The sequence below is a fragment of the Haemorhous mexicanus genome, chromosome 21, assembly GCF_027477595.1.
Source record: "Haemorhous mexicanus isolate bHaeMex1 chromosome 21, bHaeMex1.pri, whole genome shotgun sequence".
Taxonomy (NCBI): Eukaryota; Metazoa; Chordata; class Aves; order Passeriformes; family Fringillidae; genus Haemorhous; species Haemorhous mexicanus.
In genome coordinates this window covers 10,623,797-10,634,935 of record NC_082361.1, presented here as the reverse complement: position 1 = coordinate 10,634,935, position 11,139 = coordinate 10,623,797, and the positions used below count along the sequence as shown (strand labels likewise).

At 56.8% G+C, this 11,139-nt stretch overlaps 1 protein-coding gene across 5 annotated transcripts; it reads right to left on the bottom strand.

The window, feature by feature from the left end:
- Positions 1–558: 558 nt before the first annotated feature.
- Positions 559–9,678, bottom strand: LOC132337150 (ectonucleoside triphosphate diphosphohydrolase 8-like). 5 transcript variants are annotated; one of them, XM_059865413.1, is made up of 10 exons: positions 9,521–9,678; positions 8,916–9,086; positions 7,962–8,079; positions 7,367–7,517; positions 6,252–6,411; positions 5,286–5,519; positions 3,837–4,109; positions 3,122–3,232; positions 2,145–2,282; positions 559–1,115 (listed from the first exon to the last, which is right to left on the bottom strand). In XM_059865413.1, exons 2-10 carry the CDS (start codon positions 9,036–9,038, stop codon positions 804–806), a joined length of 1,620 nt encoding a protein of 539 aa, XP_059721396.1. In that variant the 5' UTR covers positions 9,039–9,086; positions 9,521–9,678; the 3' UTR covers positions 559–803. The 5 variants fall into 5 exon arrangements, with proteins under 5 accessions (XP_059721396.1, XP_059721397.1, XP_059721400.1 ...); XM_059865414.1 differs by having other exon boundaries at positions 8,916–9,051; positions 9,521–9,669; XM_059865415.1 differs by having other exon boundaries at positions 873–1,769.
- Positions 9,679–11,139: the final 1,461 nt, after the last annotated feature.

Here is an 11,139-nt window from a genome sequence, read left to right as displayed (position 1 = left end):
TCACAGGGCTGGTTACAGCCCACAGCAGAAACCCTGGGTGGGACACACACGTCCTGCCCCATCCCAGGGCCAGGGTCTGCATCTCCCATGGCCAGCACCAACCCCATGGCTTTGGGGATGTTTGGGACACTGGCCTGGTAGACGGGGCTCTGCCTGGGACTGGGAAGCCCTGTGAGCGGGGGGTGGCACAGCTCCCTCCTCTCCTGCATGAGGTTCCTCTCCAGTCCAGCTGCACCCCATTACCCATGCCTGGCAGGCAGCTCATCCACCCTTTCCTACACAGGGTGACTTAGGAACACTGCTGGGACATGGCAGAGGCAGCTTCCAGGGCCACATATACATTTTTGGGGAGTCCTACTGGCAGCCAAGTGAGGGTGAGTTGAGACACCTCCTCAGAGAAAGAAAAAGGCCTGTCCTTGTGCCCTGTTGGCTCCACTCCAAAGTCCAGCAGATACCTCAGTGTCTGCAGGGACACCTCCCATAGATTCGTTGCCTCACCCCTGAGTCTCCATCATCACCAGCCCTTACTTGGGAGGCAGAAGTAATAAATCACAACGATTTGGGAGCAGAGTAGCAGACATTTCCCCACATGCTGCCTTTTACAATGTTTATTTGGGTGACGAGAGCTATGAGGTGCCCTGCATTCCACAGGGACACCAAAGGTCTGCTCTTCACTGTGGGAACACAAACAACAGCATGAATCATCCACAGAGCAGCTGAAAACGAGCAGAACCAAAGGCAAAGGCCATGGGTAGGACCCAGCTCAGCCATGTGCAGGGTGGGACTCACAGCCTGCTGGAGCCTCATCCTGACACCCATGGGGTCCAGGCCTTCTGCTGGTGGGACAGTGCTGTCTCCAGGAAGGCACTGAGGAGCATCAATCCCTTTATTCCAGGTGAAAAGGAAGAGGATGAGATGGGTGGTGAGATGTGATGATGAGGTGATGTGACATGCCATAACACGGTGATGAGATGATGAGATGGACTCTCTGGAGGGCACACTTCTGACTGGGCGCTCTGTGTTCTTTCTCCAAGACCATCTCCACGAAAGCCCCAGCCACAGACCCTCCACAGGGCCAGCTGGGGTCCCACAGAGCATCCCTCAGGCTGGCAGACCTAGCAGGGACCCACCGGCTCTTGGTGGCCACACTCAGAGCTGGCATTCCATGGAGCACTCTGTCCCCATGTGACTGCCCCATGCCCCAGCAGGCTGGCACCAAGGCACTGTCCCATGGCTGGGCTGGCCCTCCACAGCCCCAGGGCCAGCTGGTGGGATGGAGCCATGTCTGTAACACGCAGAGCACTGACAGGAGGCACACAGGCTCAGCTGATGCTTCTGCAGGCTGATCCCATTGTGCCTCCATGGGAGTGAAGCTCCTCTGGAAACCTCAGAGAGTGCCTGTCTGCGTGTTGGGGGCCAGGCCCATGGAAATACAAACCCCAGTTCTCTGGAGCTGTGCAGGTGACTATGCTCAGCAGCACAGACCCAGTCCTGGGCTCCAGTTATGCAAGCAGGAGCACGAGGACTCCAGCACAGTGCCACAGCCCCAGTCTGTCCCTGCTGGGCTCCCAAACATGGCCAGGCTCTTACACCCACAGCTGCAGGAGCAGGGCAGCGAGCCCCAAGACAAGGGTGAAGATGATGAAGGTGATGGCTGCAGCCCACAGGGAAGACCTGAGGCCCTTCACCCTGGCTGGAGCCTCGGCCGGGACCATGTTGGTGAGGTTCAGCATGTACCCCAGCGTCCAGCCCACGTCAGCACCCCCGGCCTGCCCGGAGAGAGGGGACGGGGTCAGCCCTGCAGGGGAGCCACTGCTGGCCCAGGGCCACCCACCCATCCTGCTCAGCCCACACGGTGTGCAGCAGCTGTGCCCACGGCAGTGCCATGAGGGGCAGGCAGGGCTCTCTGCACCACTGCTCCCCAGCACCTCAGCATGGGGCTGGTTCTCCCCAGCACCCCCACACAGGGGCTGGCTCTCCCCAGCCCCCCAACATGGGCTGGTTCTCCCCCAGCACCCCCACACAGGGGCTGGCTCTCCCCAGCCCCCCAACATGGGCTGGTTCTCCCCCAGCACCCCAATGTGGGGCTGGTTCTCTCCCAGAACCACTTCTGCTCCCCCTCAAGGGCTGGGAGCACTGCCCACCTTCATCTGGAAGCAGATATTGTTCCAGCTGGTCTCGTTGAACTTGTAGGCGTCGAGCAGGAGTGTGAGGATGTAGTTGGCGTTGGCACAGTACTTGGGCAGTCGCTTGGGATTCTCTGTGGGGTAGCTGGAAGAGAGCTGGGGTGGGGAATGTTTGGGGATGAAGGGGGGTTATTGACAGGGTTATTGACTTTCTGTGCAGAGACAAAGCCCTGACATGTGCTGCATGAGCGGCAGTGGCTCCACAGTCACTAGCATCCATGAAGAGACTCCTGGGCTGGGCAGTAATTTTGGACCTCTCTATGTGGGGCAACCTCTTTTGGGGAGGATTTACACTCCACATGGAAACAGAGGCACATATTGTAGCTTACTGAAGCTCCTCCTGCCCCAGGTTCTCCATCTCAGCCTCTTCATGCAAGGGGCTCCTGCTCTCTGCCCCATGGTGGTGCTGGCACATTTCTGGGCTTTCCACCCCCATGTATTGCCCAGAGGAGCTGTGGCTGCTCCATCCCTGGAAGTGCTCAAGGCCAGACTGGATGGGCTTAGAGCAACCTGGTCTAGTGGAAGGTCTCCCTGCCCGTGTCAGGGATGTGGAACAAGATGACCCTTCCCGACCAAACCAGTCTGGAATTCTATGATTCCAAGATTCGACTTGTCTCTAGCATGGTGCCAGCAGCTGGGTCTGCTCTCACCATCCTCCCAGGCATCCCCATCCCCACTTCCATCCCCATCCTCCCCTTCAAACCCAGCTGCTTGCTGCCCTTGCCTGCCCTAGCTGCCCTTTTCCCAAGGGTGAATGAGCAAGGAGTGGAGGCAGGACAGTCCCAGCTCCACACAGAGCTCAGGGGTGGCTCTGCTGTGTAGGACACAGCTCAGAACCAGAGCGCCTTGCCCTGGAGGAGTCCCCACTCCCTCCCCCCACCCCAGGGCCCGTTTGCTTCTGAATGTTCCACTGTGCCTCATGCTGAGGAGCGTACATCCTCCCAGCTCCTTGTGCAGAGCCCCTCGATGGCCTCTCTGACCACGGCCAGCGGCTGCCCCTCCGTCAGGTTCAGGAACTTGAAGTTATAGTAGAAGGCAGAGAAGGCCTGCAAGGCAAGGGACAGAAACAGACAGAAACCCTGGTGAGCTGCGGTGGGGCAACCCCAGCAGCTGTGTGAAGCAGGAGGTGAGGTTTTCCTTCATGGGGTTTGTCCCACCCCAGGTAGTCCTGGGGCATTACTGTCCCTGTCCCAGCAGGTGCTGGGCTGGGGGATGGTGCCTGCTGGTGACAGCAGCACAGCCAGCACAGCCAGAGCCTTGCCTGAAGCTGCTGTCTCAACTCCTATTGGCAAGCCCCATTTTATTAACAAATCCAGGCCAAGAGTGTCCAAGGCCAGGCTGGACAGGGCTTGAAGCACCCTGGGACAGTGGGAGCTCTCCCTGCCCATGGCAGGGGGTGGCTCAAGTTGAGCTTGAAGATGCCTTCCAACCCAAACCAGTCTGGGATTCAATGGTTCTCAGCATGGTCCCGTTTGGAGGTTTGGCTGGAAAACCCCCCAGCAGCAATGCCCAGTGTGCCCTCAGGCAGTGCTGCTTGGGGAGCCTCTTGCCCCTGTTCCTTGCAGGGAGGTGACAGTGCCAGGGGCAGCGGGGACAGCCCGGCACCGGGGGACGCCTTTCCGAGGAGGTGGGAGGATGGTTTTGCCTTACAATGAACTGCCCCCGGAGCGGGGGCTGGTGGCCGCCGTCAAAGGCGCAGTCCTGGCCCTGGCCACACGCCGAGGAGTTGAAGAGCCTCCTGAGGGCTGCCAGGCAGGCGCTGGCGGTGCCGCTGCCCTCCAGGGTGACCGTGCTGTCGCCCAGGGGCAGGCGCGGGTCGCTGCCGTCCGTGCAGGGGCTGGCGCGGAAGGAGGACAGCGACACGGTCTCCTTGTAGCCCTTTGGGTAGCAGGGGTGGTGCACTCGTGTGCTGGGGGACGACTCCTGAGGACAGCAAAAAGCAGCTGCAGCTCCTCCGGAGCCTCCTGGCTGCGTGTGGACGCACCCAGCACCTCCCCAAAGCCCAGGTACCAGCATTCCCAATTCCTCTGCAGGGAAAGACCCTCCTGCCCTTCAGTCCTGGTCTCGCTGGCTGTCCCAGCTTGAGCCCAGCACTAATTCTCACTGTGCTTTATCTCATTCCCTCTCCCACAGAGGCAGACCAGTTTCAAGGACCCAGCATGTCTCTGTCCTGGCCAGAAGGATCATTTTTGGGGACATGAAAAGCCCTCTCTAACTTTAGAGAGGCTAAAACTAAAACTAGCTAAAACCCTTAAAACCAGCTCTAGCTCTGGTCTAGCTCCAACTCTATCCAGGGTCACCATATGGGACTTTCCTGGCCATACAAGGGCAAACCCTTCTGGCTCACCAAGGCTGCTCTGCCAGCCAGGTGCAGCTCCATAAAGATGCTCTTCACCTCTGACCTTCCAAAAAATGGCCTGAGAAAGGTCTTCAGCTTACATTTTTCAGGTTGTGAAGTCACAGAGTAGCTGAGGTTCAGGGGAGCTGTAGGCTCCCTGTGATTACCTCTTGTTAAAGCATGACCAGCTAGAGCAGGCTGCTCAGAGCCTCGACCCATCAAGTTCTGAGGATCTCCAGAGACAATGACTCTACAGCATTTCTGGGTCTTATTCCAATATCTGATCATTCCTATTGGGGAAAAATTTTCCCCTTTGTCTGGTTGGAAACTCAGATATTCCAGCTTGAGCCCTTTGCCTCTTGCCCTGGCACTTTGTACCTCTGAGAAGAGCCTGGTCCTGCACTTCTGAGCACCCCATGTGAAGCCAGAAGATCCCAAACTGCCCCTTGTGACACTTTCCCCATCCCTGGCAGTGTCCAAGGCAGGTTGGATGGGGCTTGGAGCAGCTTGGGATAGGGGAAGGTGTCCCTGCCCATGGCAGGGGGCAGAACAAGATGATCTTTAAAGTCCCTTCCAACCCAAACCGGCCTGGGATTCCATTATACCCGTGCTCTTCTCCACATTTGCCCTGCCATGCTCCAAGGAGTCTGTCCTTGCTCTCAGTCCTTGCTGATGCCTCTCCAGAAGAGCCCTGCCTGTCCTTACTCTATGCATTAACAGGTGTTGGCATCATGACACTGCAGGCCTCAGCAGCCTCTCACCACAATTAATTCCTTTGCCAGCCGCTTCAGCATCTCGTCCTGCCCATAGCAGAGGTAGCTGTGAGCGTAGATCTTGTAGCTGTACCCATACAGGGTCAACTCAGAGGCTTCATTCTGCCTCAGTACTGAACTTTCAGGCATAAAGGTGATTTGAGTGGATGCTCCTCCAAGATCCAGTGCCCCAAAAATGTTGGCTGCCTCCGGACGAAGCCACGTGTGTGCTTTGGGAGAGTACTGCCAACGAGAGCCAGGGGAGGAAGAGGAGTAGCACAGAATGCCCTGAGCAGAATTCTCATCCCATTAGAGACAACAGGATTTTGTTATTAAATTCAATGGGCCTCTGCATGTGAGCCCTCCTACCCTCGCTGCCCAGGCAGCTGGGATATGGATCAAAGCCACGGCAGAGATGGAACTCTCAGGTGGTCAGTGGCTGCTGACCTCACCTGTGGGCTCACCTGGCTCTGAGTCACCATCCCCCCAGGCCAAAGTGCTGGTGGCAACTGGCTCAGGGACTTGCCCTTGCCGAGGAGGCTGCAGGGGTCTGGTGCAGGAGGAAGGATTTCTACCCAAAAATCCTCCAACAGCCCCCACAGGAGCCCAGCACTGAGCTGTGGCAGGGCTGGAACAGAGTTTTGGTCAGAGCTGCCTTCAGCTGGAGTCTCCCAGCACTACAGGGAGATGGAGCTTCCCAGGCAGGGACACAGAGCCCAGCTGTGCTGCACTGACCTTCCAGTCCCCAAGAGACCCTCTGTCTACTTGGAATGGAGATTGCCCTGAGCTCTCAGCAGACACCCTCATTCCTGAGTCCCCCCTCCTCACTCACTGTAGGCAAACCAAAGGATGTGTCTCCTTCCCTTGGATCATTCCCAAAAGCTGCTAACCCTGACCTCTACTGCACTGAGAAAGCTCGAAGAAAATCAGAAAAGCTGTATTAGCAAAGGAGTGGGTGTTCCACCCTTCTCCCACCTTGGTGAAGGAGTCCAGCAGGTAGTTGATGGTGATCCAGCCATAGACCCCCTCTTCCTCTCCTGTAAGGATCCGAGCCCCTTTGAAAGCCACAGGGTACTCCTGCATGGTTTTAGCAACCTCAGCCAGGACTTGCTCTGTTGCTGAGCTGTTCTGTTCCCTGGGAAGGATGCAAAGGACAGGACACATACCCAACTACTACAGAGGAAACACAAAGAAAGTCTGGTTCTCTCCCAGTTCCACATACTCCCAGTTTTTGCAACAAGCAGTCTGTCTGAAGGGGTTTCCCGCCACATGGCTTGTCTGAGCTGCTTATCCAAGGTGAATCGCAGCTGCCTCGTCTTGGCATTGCCAATCTAGGAGCAACAGCAATCCCTCCCCTGCAGTGCAGCTAGATCCCAGTCACCCAGGGCCTTCCCAGGCCACCCTTCCCTGCCTGAGTGCTGGAGGCTGGAGGGGGTTGTGCTGCAAGAGCCAGGTTTGAACATCACCCCCTGGCTGTGCCCAAGACAGAGCTGGTTGCTGACCTCTGGGGCTTTTCAGGAAGGTTTCAGGCTGGGTTCAGCCCTCCCAGGGGGGAAGATGTCTCAGGGCTGTTCTTGCTCTCTGAAGTGAGCAACCTTCAGGCTATGGCCCAGCTCCTTCCCAGGTCTGATTGCCAGGGCACAGAAACAATCTGCAGCCATAAAACCAAGAGCCATGAAATGAAGGCTGCCATTTGAAGAGAGCTAATATGGGCTGGTGAAAGGTGAGGACAGGACCTGCAGCACTTTGTTGCCTCCTACCTCTGCCTCACCAGCACCCATCCACCTGGGCAGGTGGCACATCTGCTGGCATCCCAACCCCCTTGTTATTCAGGAATAATGAAGAGCAAACAAAGCAGTGAAAAACATACCTTGCTTAGAACTGGGATGTCCTGGGATGCCCCAACAAACATTGCTCCGGACAGTTCAGCCCTCCCTGCGTCCCCACCAAGCTGCCTTTTCCCCCTCTCCTCCCTGCCCAGTTTGCTCATGGCAGAGTGGGAGCTGGGGTCCTGGCCCTGTGCAGGAACTGTCCTGGCAGGGGCTGTTTGCAGCTCTGTCACTGCTGCCACCCCCTGCCCCCAGCAGTACCTCAGTAGCCTCATGCCAGCTGTTGCTCCAAGATAAGCTGGGACATCCCTCTGCTTCTCAGTAGGAATAACCTGCAGGGCTTTATCCAAGCACTCCCTTAGGGAATTGCCAGCGTCAGGGGGATTGTTGGCATAGCTTGATATGCCTTGCCCTGAAAAAGAGTCAGGATGGGACAGGTTGATGGGAATGGCTTGGGTCAGGGTTGTTGGAACAAGAGGGCGCAGGGCAATGAGGGATGTCACCTCTTAGCAACAGAGGTATTTTTCCAGGGTCCCCATGTCCCCTGAGACCTGACTGACTCACACATCCATTCCTCTCCCGTGTCTCCCTTGCTTTCAGCAGTGTCACTCTAGGTGACACCTTCTCCAGCCAGGACAGCAGCTGGGAGCACTCCAAGGTGGAGGAACAAAAACTGATTCACCATCAACATGCTCCAGTCCCCCCAGAGCACGGGGACCACACAGTGCTGAGGGCCCAGGGACCCACAGCCACAGCTCCCCTGTGCCCGCAGTGCCAGCCCGAGGGACAGGGCTGTCCAGCCAGGTCACCCCAGCCACCACTGGCTGGACAGAGCCCATGGCAGGGGGATACTGACCCTGGACATCACAGGACAGGGTCTGGCTGACCACTCCAGTGTCGTTCTCCTTGTCCGAATCCCACTCGTACACGAACAGAGAGGTGTGGGATGAGCCCGCATCAAACACCATCCCATACTGCAAGGGAAATCAACACAGAATCGAGGTGGAGGAGCAGCAGCCTGGCCCTGGCCCCATTGTGGCCCTGCCAGGGCAGTGGGGCCAGAAGATTCCCCCAAACCCATGTCTGAGGCACAAAACCATTCAGCTGTGCCGTGGCAGAGCAGAGCCGTGGCCTCAGCCCCCCACAGTGACTAAGGGACTGTCATTCCCTCTTCTGAGGTCTGTGCTGCAATGCCAACCCACACAAACATTTCCCGTTGTCTCCTCATGCTGTTTTATTTTCTTTCATGCTCACCTTTTGTGTCTACACTGGCCCCACCTTGGGGCCAGCAACTCTCCCATCTCTCATGTTCCCTGCTACCCATGGCAGCACCCAGCCTGGGCAGGGCTGGCAGGGCCTCTCCAGGAGCACTCAGCCACCTGCCTCTGCCCCATAAAGCTTTCCCCCAGCCAGAGCCCTGCCAGCCCTCCCCAGCAGGTGGGATGCCATGCCCACGGCATGACAGGGGGAGGCAGGATGTTTGTGCCATGGTGTGAGGGTAGGGATGGACTAGGGGGAGCTGGCAGGAACAAAGGGCACACCGAGGTGCCCTGGCAGAGCACAGGAAGCATCTGCCCCAAGGTAATCTCCAAACCTGGCACAGCACAGTGGGGATGAGTTCCAGAGGATCCTTTCCCTCTGACTTTCTTCTGCTTGCACCTCAAAATGGGGACAAAACACCCACCCTGCTACTGCCAGATAGGTCCTGACCCCACTGCCCCTCCCAGCCCCACGGACCAGCTGCTGGCTCAGAGCACCTGCCCAAGGAGTCTGGGCTCACCAGGTGCTCAGGGACCTTGTCTGGGCTCACCTTGACCGTGGGCGGCAGCATCACATCTTCAACCCTCACCAGGCTGAGAACCAGGGCAATGATGGAGAGTGCCACCAGCGCCCCGACGATGGCACTGGTAAAGGACTTCTTCCTGGCCAGCATTGGGGGAAGGCTCCTGAAAACCCAGGCAGGGGAGAAGTGTGGCTGGACCTGGGAACAAGGGTGTCAGTGAGAGCTGCAAGGAGACCCACTCCCAAAGCTGACCCTGTCTCAAGCCGTGACACTCAGAAACCCCGGGGAATAATCAGAGTTTTCCTGGGAAAAGCATTATTAGGATAAAATCCAGGGAGTTGGAGGAAAGAGGGGCTGGGTGCCCCACAGCCTGGCAGAGCCATGATGGGATCACAACAATCTCGCAGCTCCCACACCTGGGCCTAGGAGGGGTGAGAGGAGCCCTGCACAGAACAGAAGAGAGCATGGGGAGCTGCAGAGCCCTCACTGAGGCACTGCAGCAGGGCAGGCAAGGTGAGTTTCATGGGCTGGGAAGGGCAGCTCACCTGCCTGCCCTCCTGGAACCCTGCCCCAGCTGACCAGGCTGTGCCCCTCTGTGCTCCTCCAGTGCAGCAAACCCAGCTTAGACTTGCCTTTTATGTCCTCTGGAAGTGGATACTGCTGGAAAATCTTTCCCCCATTATTTCTCTGAGGGCTCATCAGCTATAGGTGAAAACTCTGGAATATCTGTTCTCCTGTTTGTCTTGCAGGTGTATATTCGTGGCCCAGTTTGGCATTGCCCTTATCTTCAGCCAGTTAGTTCCTCCTCCTCCTCCTCATTTGAATGAAGGACGAATCACTGCATTTAACCCTCGTCCCTCTGCTTCTCTGGGCTGTCACACCCCCTGTTTCTGTTTGCTCTCCCCAGCCTTCACATTCCCATTACAAGCTCTCTACAAGGTCTGTAAGAGGTGAGAGTGATATTTGCAATACCCACTGCCCTGAAAGCTAACAGAGTGGGAGGTTACTGTAGGTTTTACCACAGGGAGGTGGAAGCTCACATCAGAGGGGAGGATTGCCCTGCCAGGGGTCTCAGCAGCAATGGCTGGGCATGGCCTTGGGAGAGGCCAAGGCACCCTCATGGCTCAGCTAGGACTGTGGTCACCCCTTCCCTGCGTTTGACCCAGCCTTATGCTGCTCCTCGGGTCCCTGCAGAGCCCGAGGAGAGGTGAGGGACTGGGGAGGACTCAGGACTTCCCTGGAGTGGAAGGGCTGGGGAGCAGGAATCTGCTCTCCCTGGGCCCACGGCAGAGCTGCTTCCTGCTGCTGCAGCTCCCTGATAAGAGAGCTGGGCTATGGCTGGGTCTGCATGGCCAGAGCCAGCTCCAGCTGCCTCAGCTGATCCCAGTGCCAGGAGGGAAAGGCTGTACTGGGGAGCTCTCCTTGCCCTGGCCCTGCCCAGCACCGTGGCTGGGTTGCAGAGGTGCTGCTGTGTGCCCTGGCAGTGTCACCCTGGCAGTGTCACCATGCAGGGGCTCCTCACACCTCCAGGCCCTCCCTCTCCCTGCTGTCCCCAGTCTGGGATCTTCCACCCCTGGGCAAGGAGCAGATTCACACTCTGAGTCGAGATGATTTTATTTCACATCTATGCAGAGATGGGTGCTGGGTGCTGAATCAAAGCTGACACACCCTCAGCATGCCAGGTGCCCATTTTTACATATTTGAAGCGACAGAAATGAGCATTTCCCTACAGCTAACCACAACTAGTGCAGCCATTTGTTTTGCAGTCTCTGCCTCGTTTAAAGAGCCCATGCACACTTCTTTTACTGCTCCTGCTCTGTTGGGAAGGGGCTTATGTGAGTAAGGGGTCATCACAACCTGTGGGCAGGGATTTTACAATGCTAATGAGCACTGGAAACACACAAAGTTGTTCTTGGGCTTTGTAATTTGATTTATAGTGTCCTCCTGCTCTTTACTTCTTGGGTCATGGCTCTCACGTACTGCAGGATTGGTTATTCTTAAGTCTTTCACAAGTTCTTTTGTTTGTCCTGTACTGCAGTGAATTTTTAACCTTCTCGTGGTACTTCATTTCAACAAATCCCCTCTCTGACACTTAGGGAAATGTCCATAGTGCATTTCCCGTAAGTCTCACCCTATTTTTGGGAAAACATGTTGACTCTTACCCGAAAGAACAAAATAAACACAAACTCTTTCATTTTATGATATGATGGCGTGTCAGTACAGTGTCTGTGGGCTCATGGCACTACAGCAT

Bases quoted from the DNA above. Each gene is read 5' to 3' on its own strand.
- LOC132337150 (XM_059865413.1), bottom strand. From the start codon at position 9,038: ATGCTGGCCAGGAAGAAGTCCTTTACCAGTGCCATCGTCGGGGCGCTG. The intron at 8,080-8,915 runs GTGAGCCCAGAC...TTTCCCTTGCAG, and splicing joins TGCTGCCGCCCACGGTCAAG to TATGGGATGGTGTTTGATGC. The intron at 3,233-3,836 runs GTAAGGCAAAAC...CTTGCCTTGCAG, and splicing joins CGCTCCGGGGGCAGTTCATT to GCCTTCTCTGCCTTCTACTA.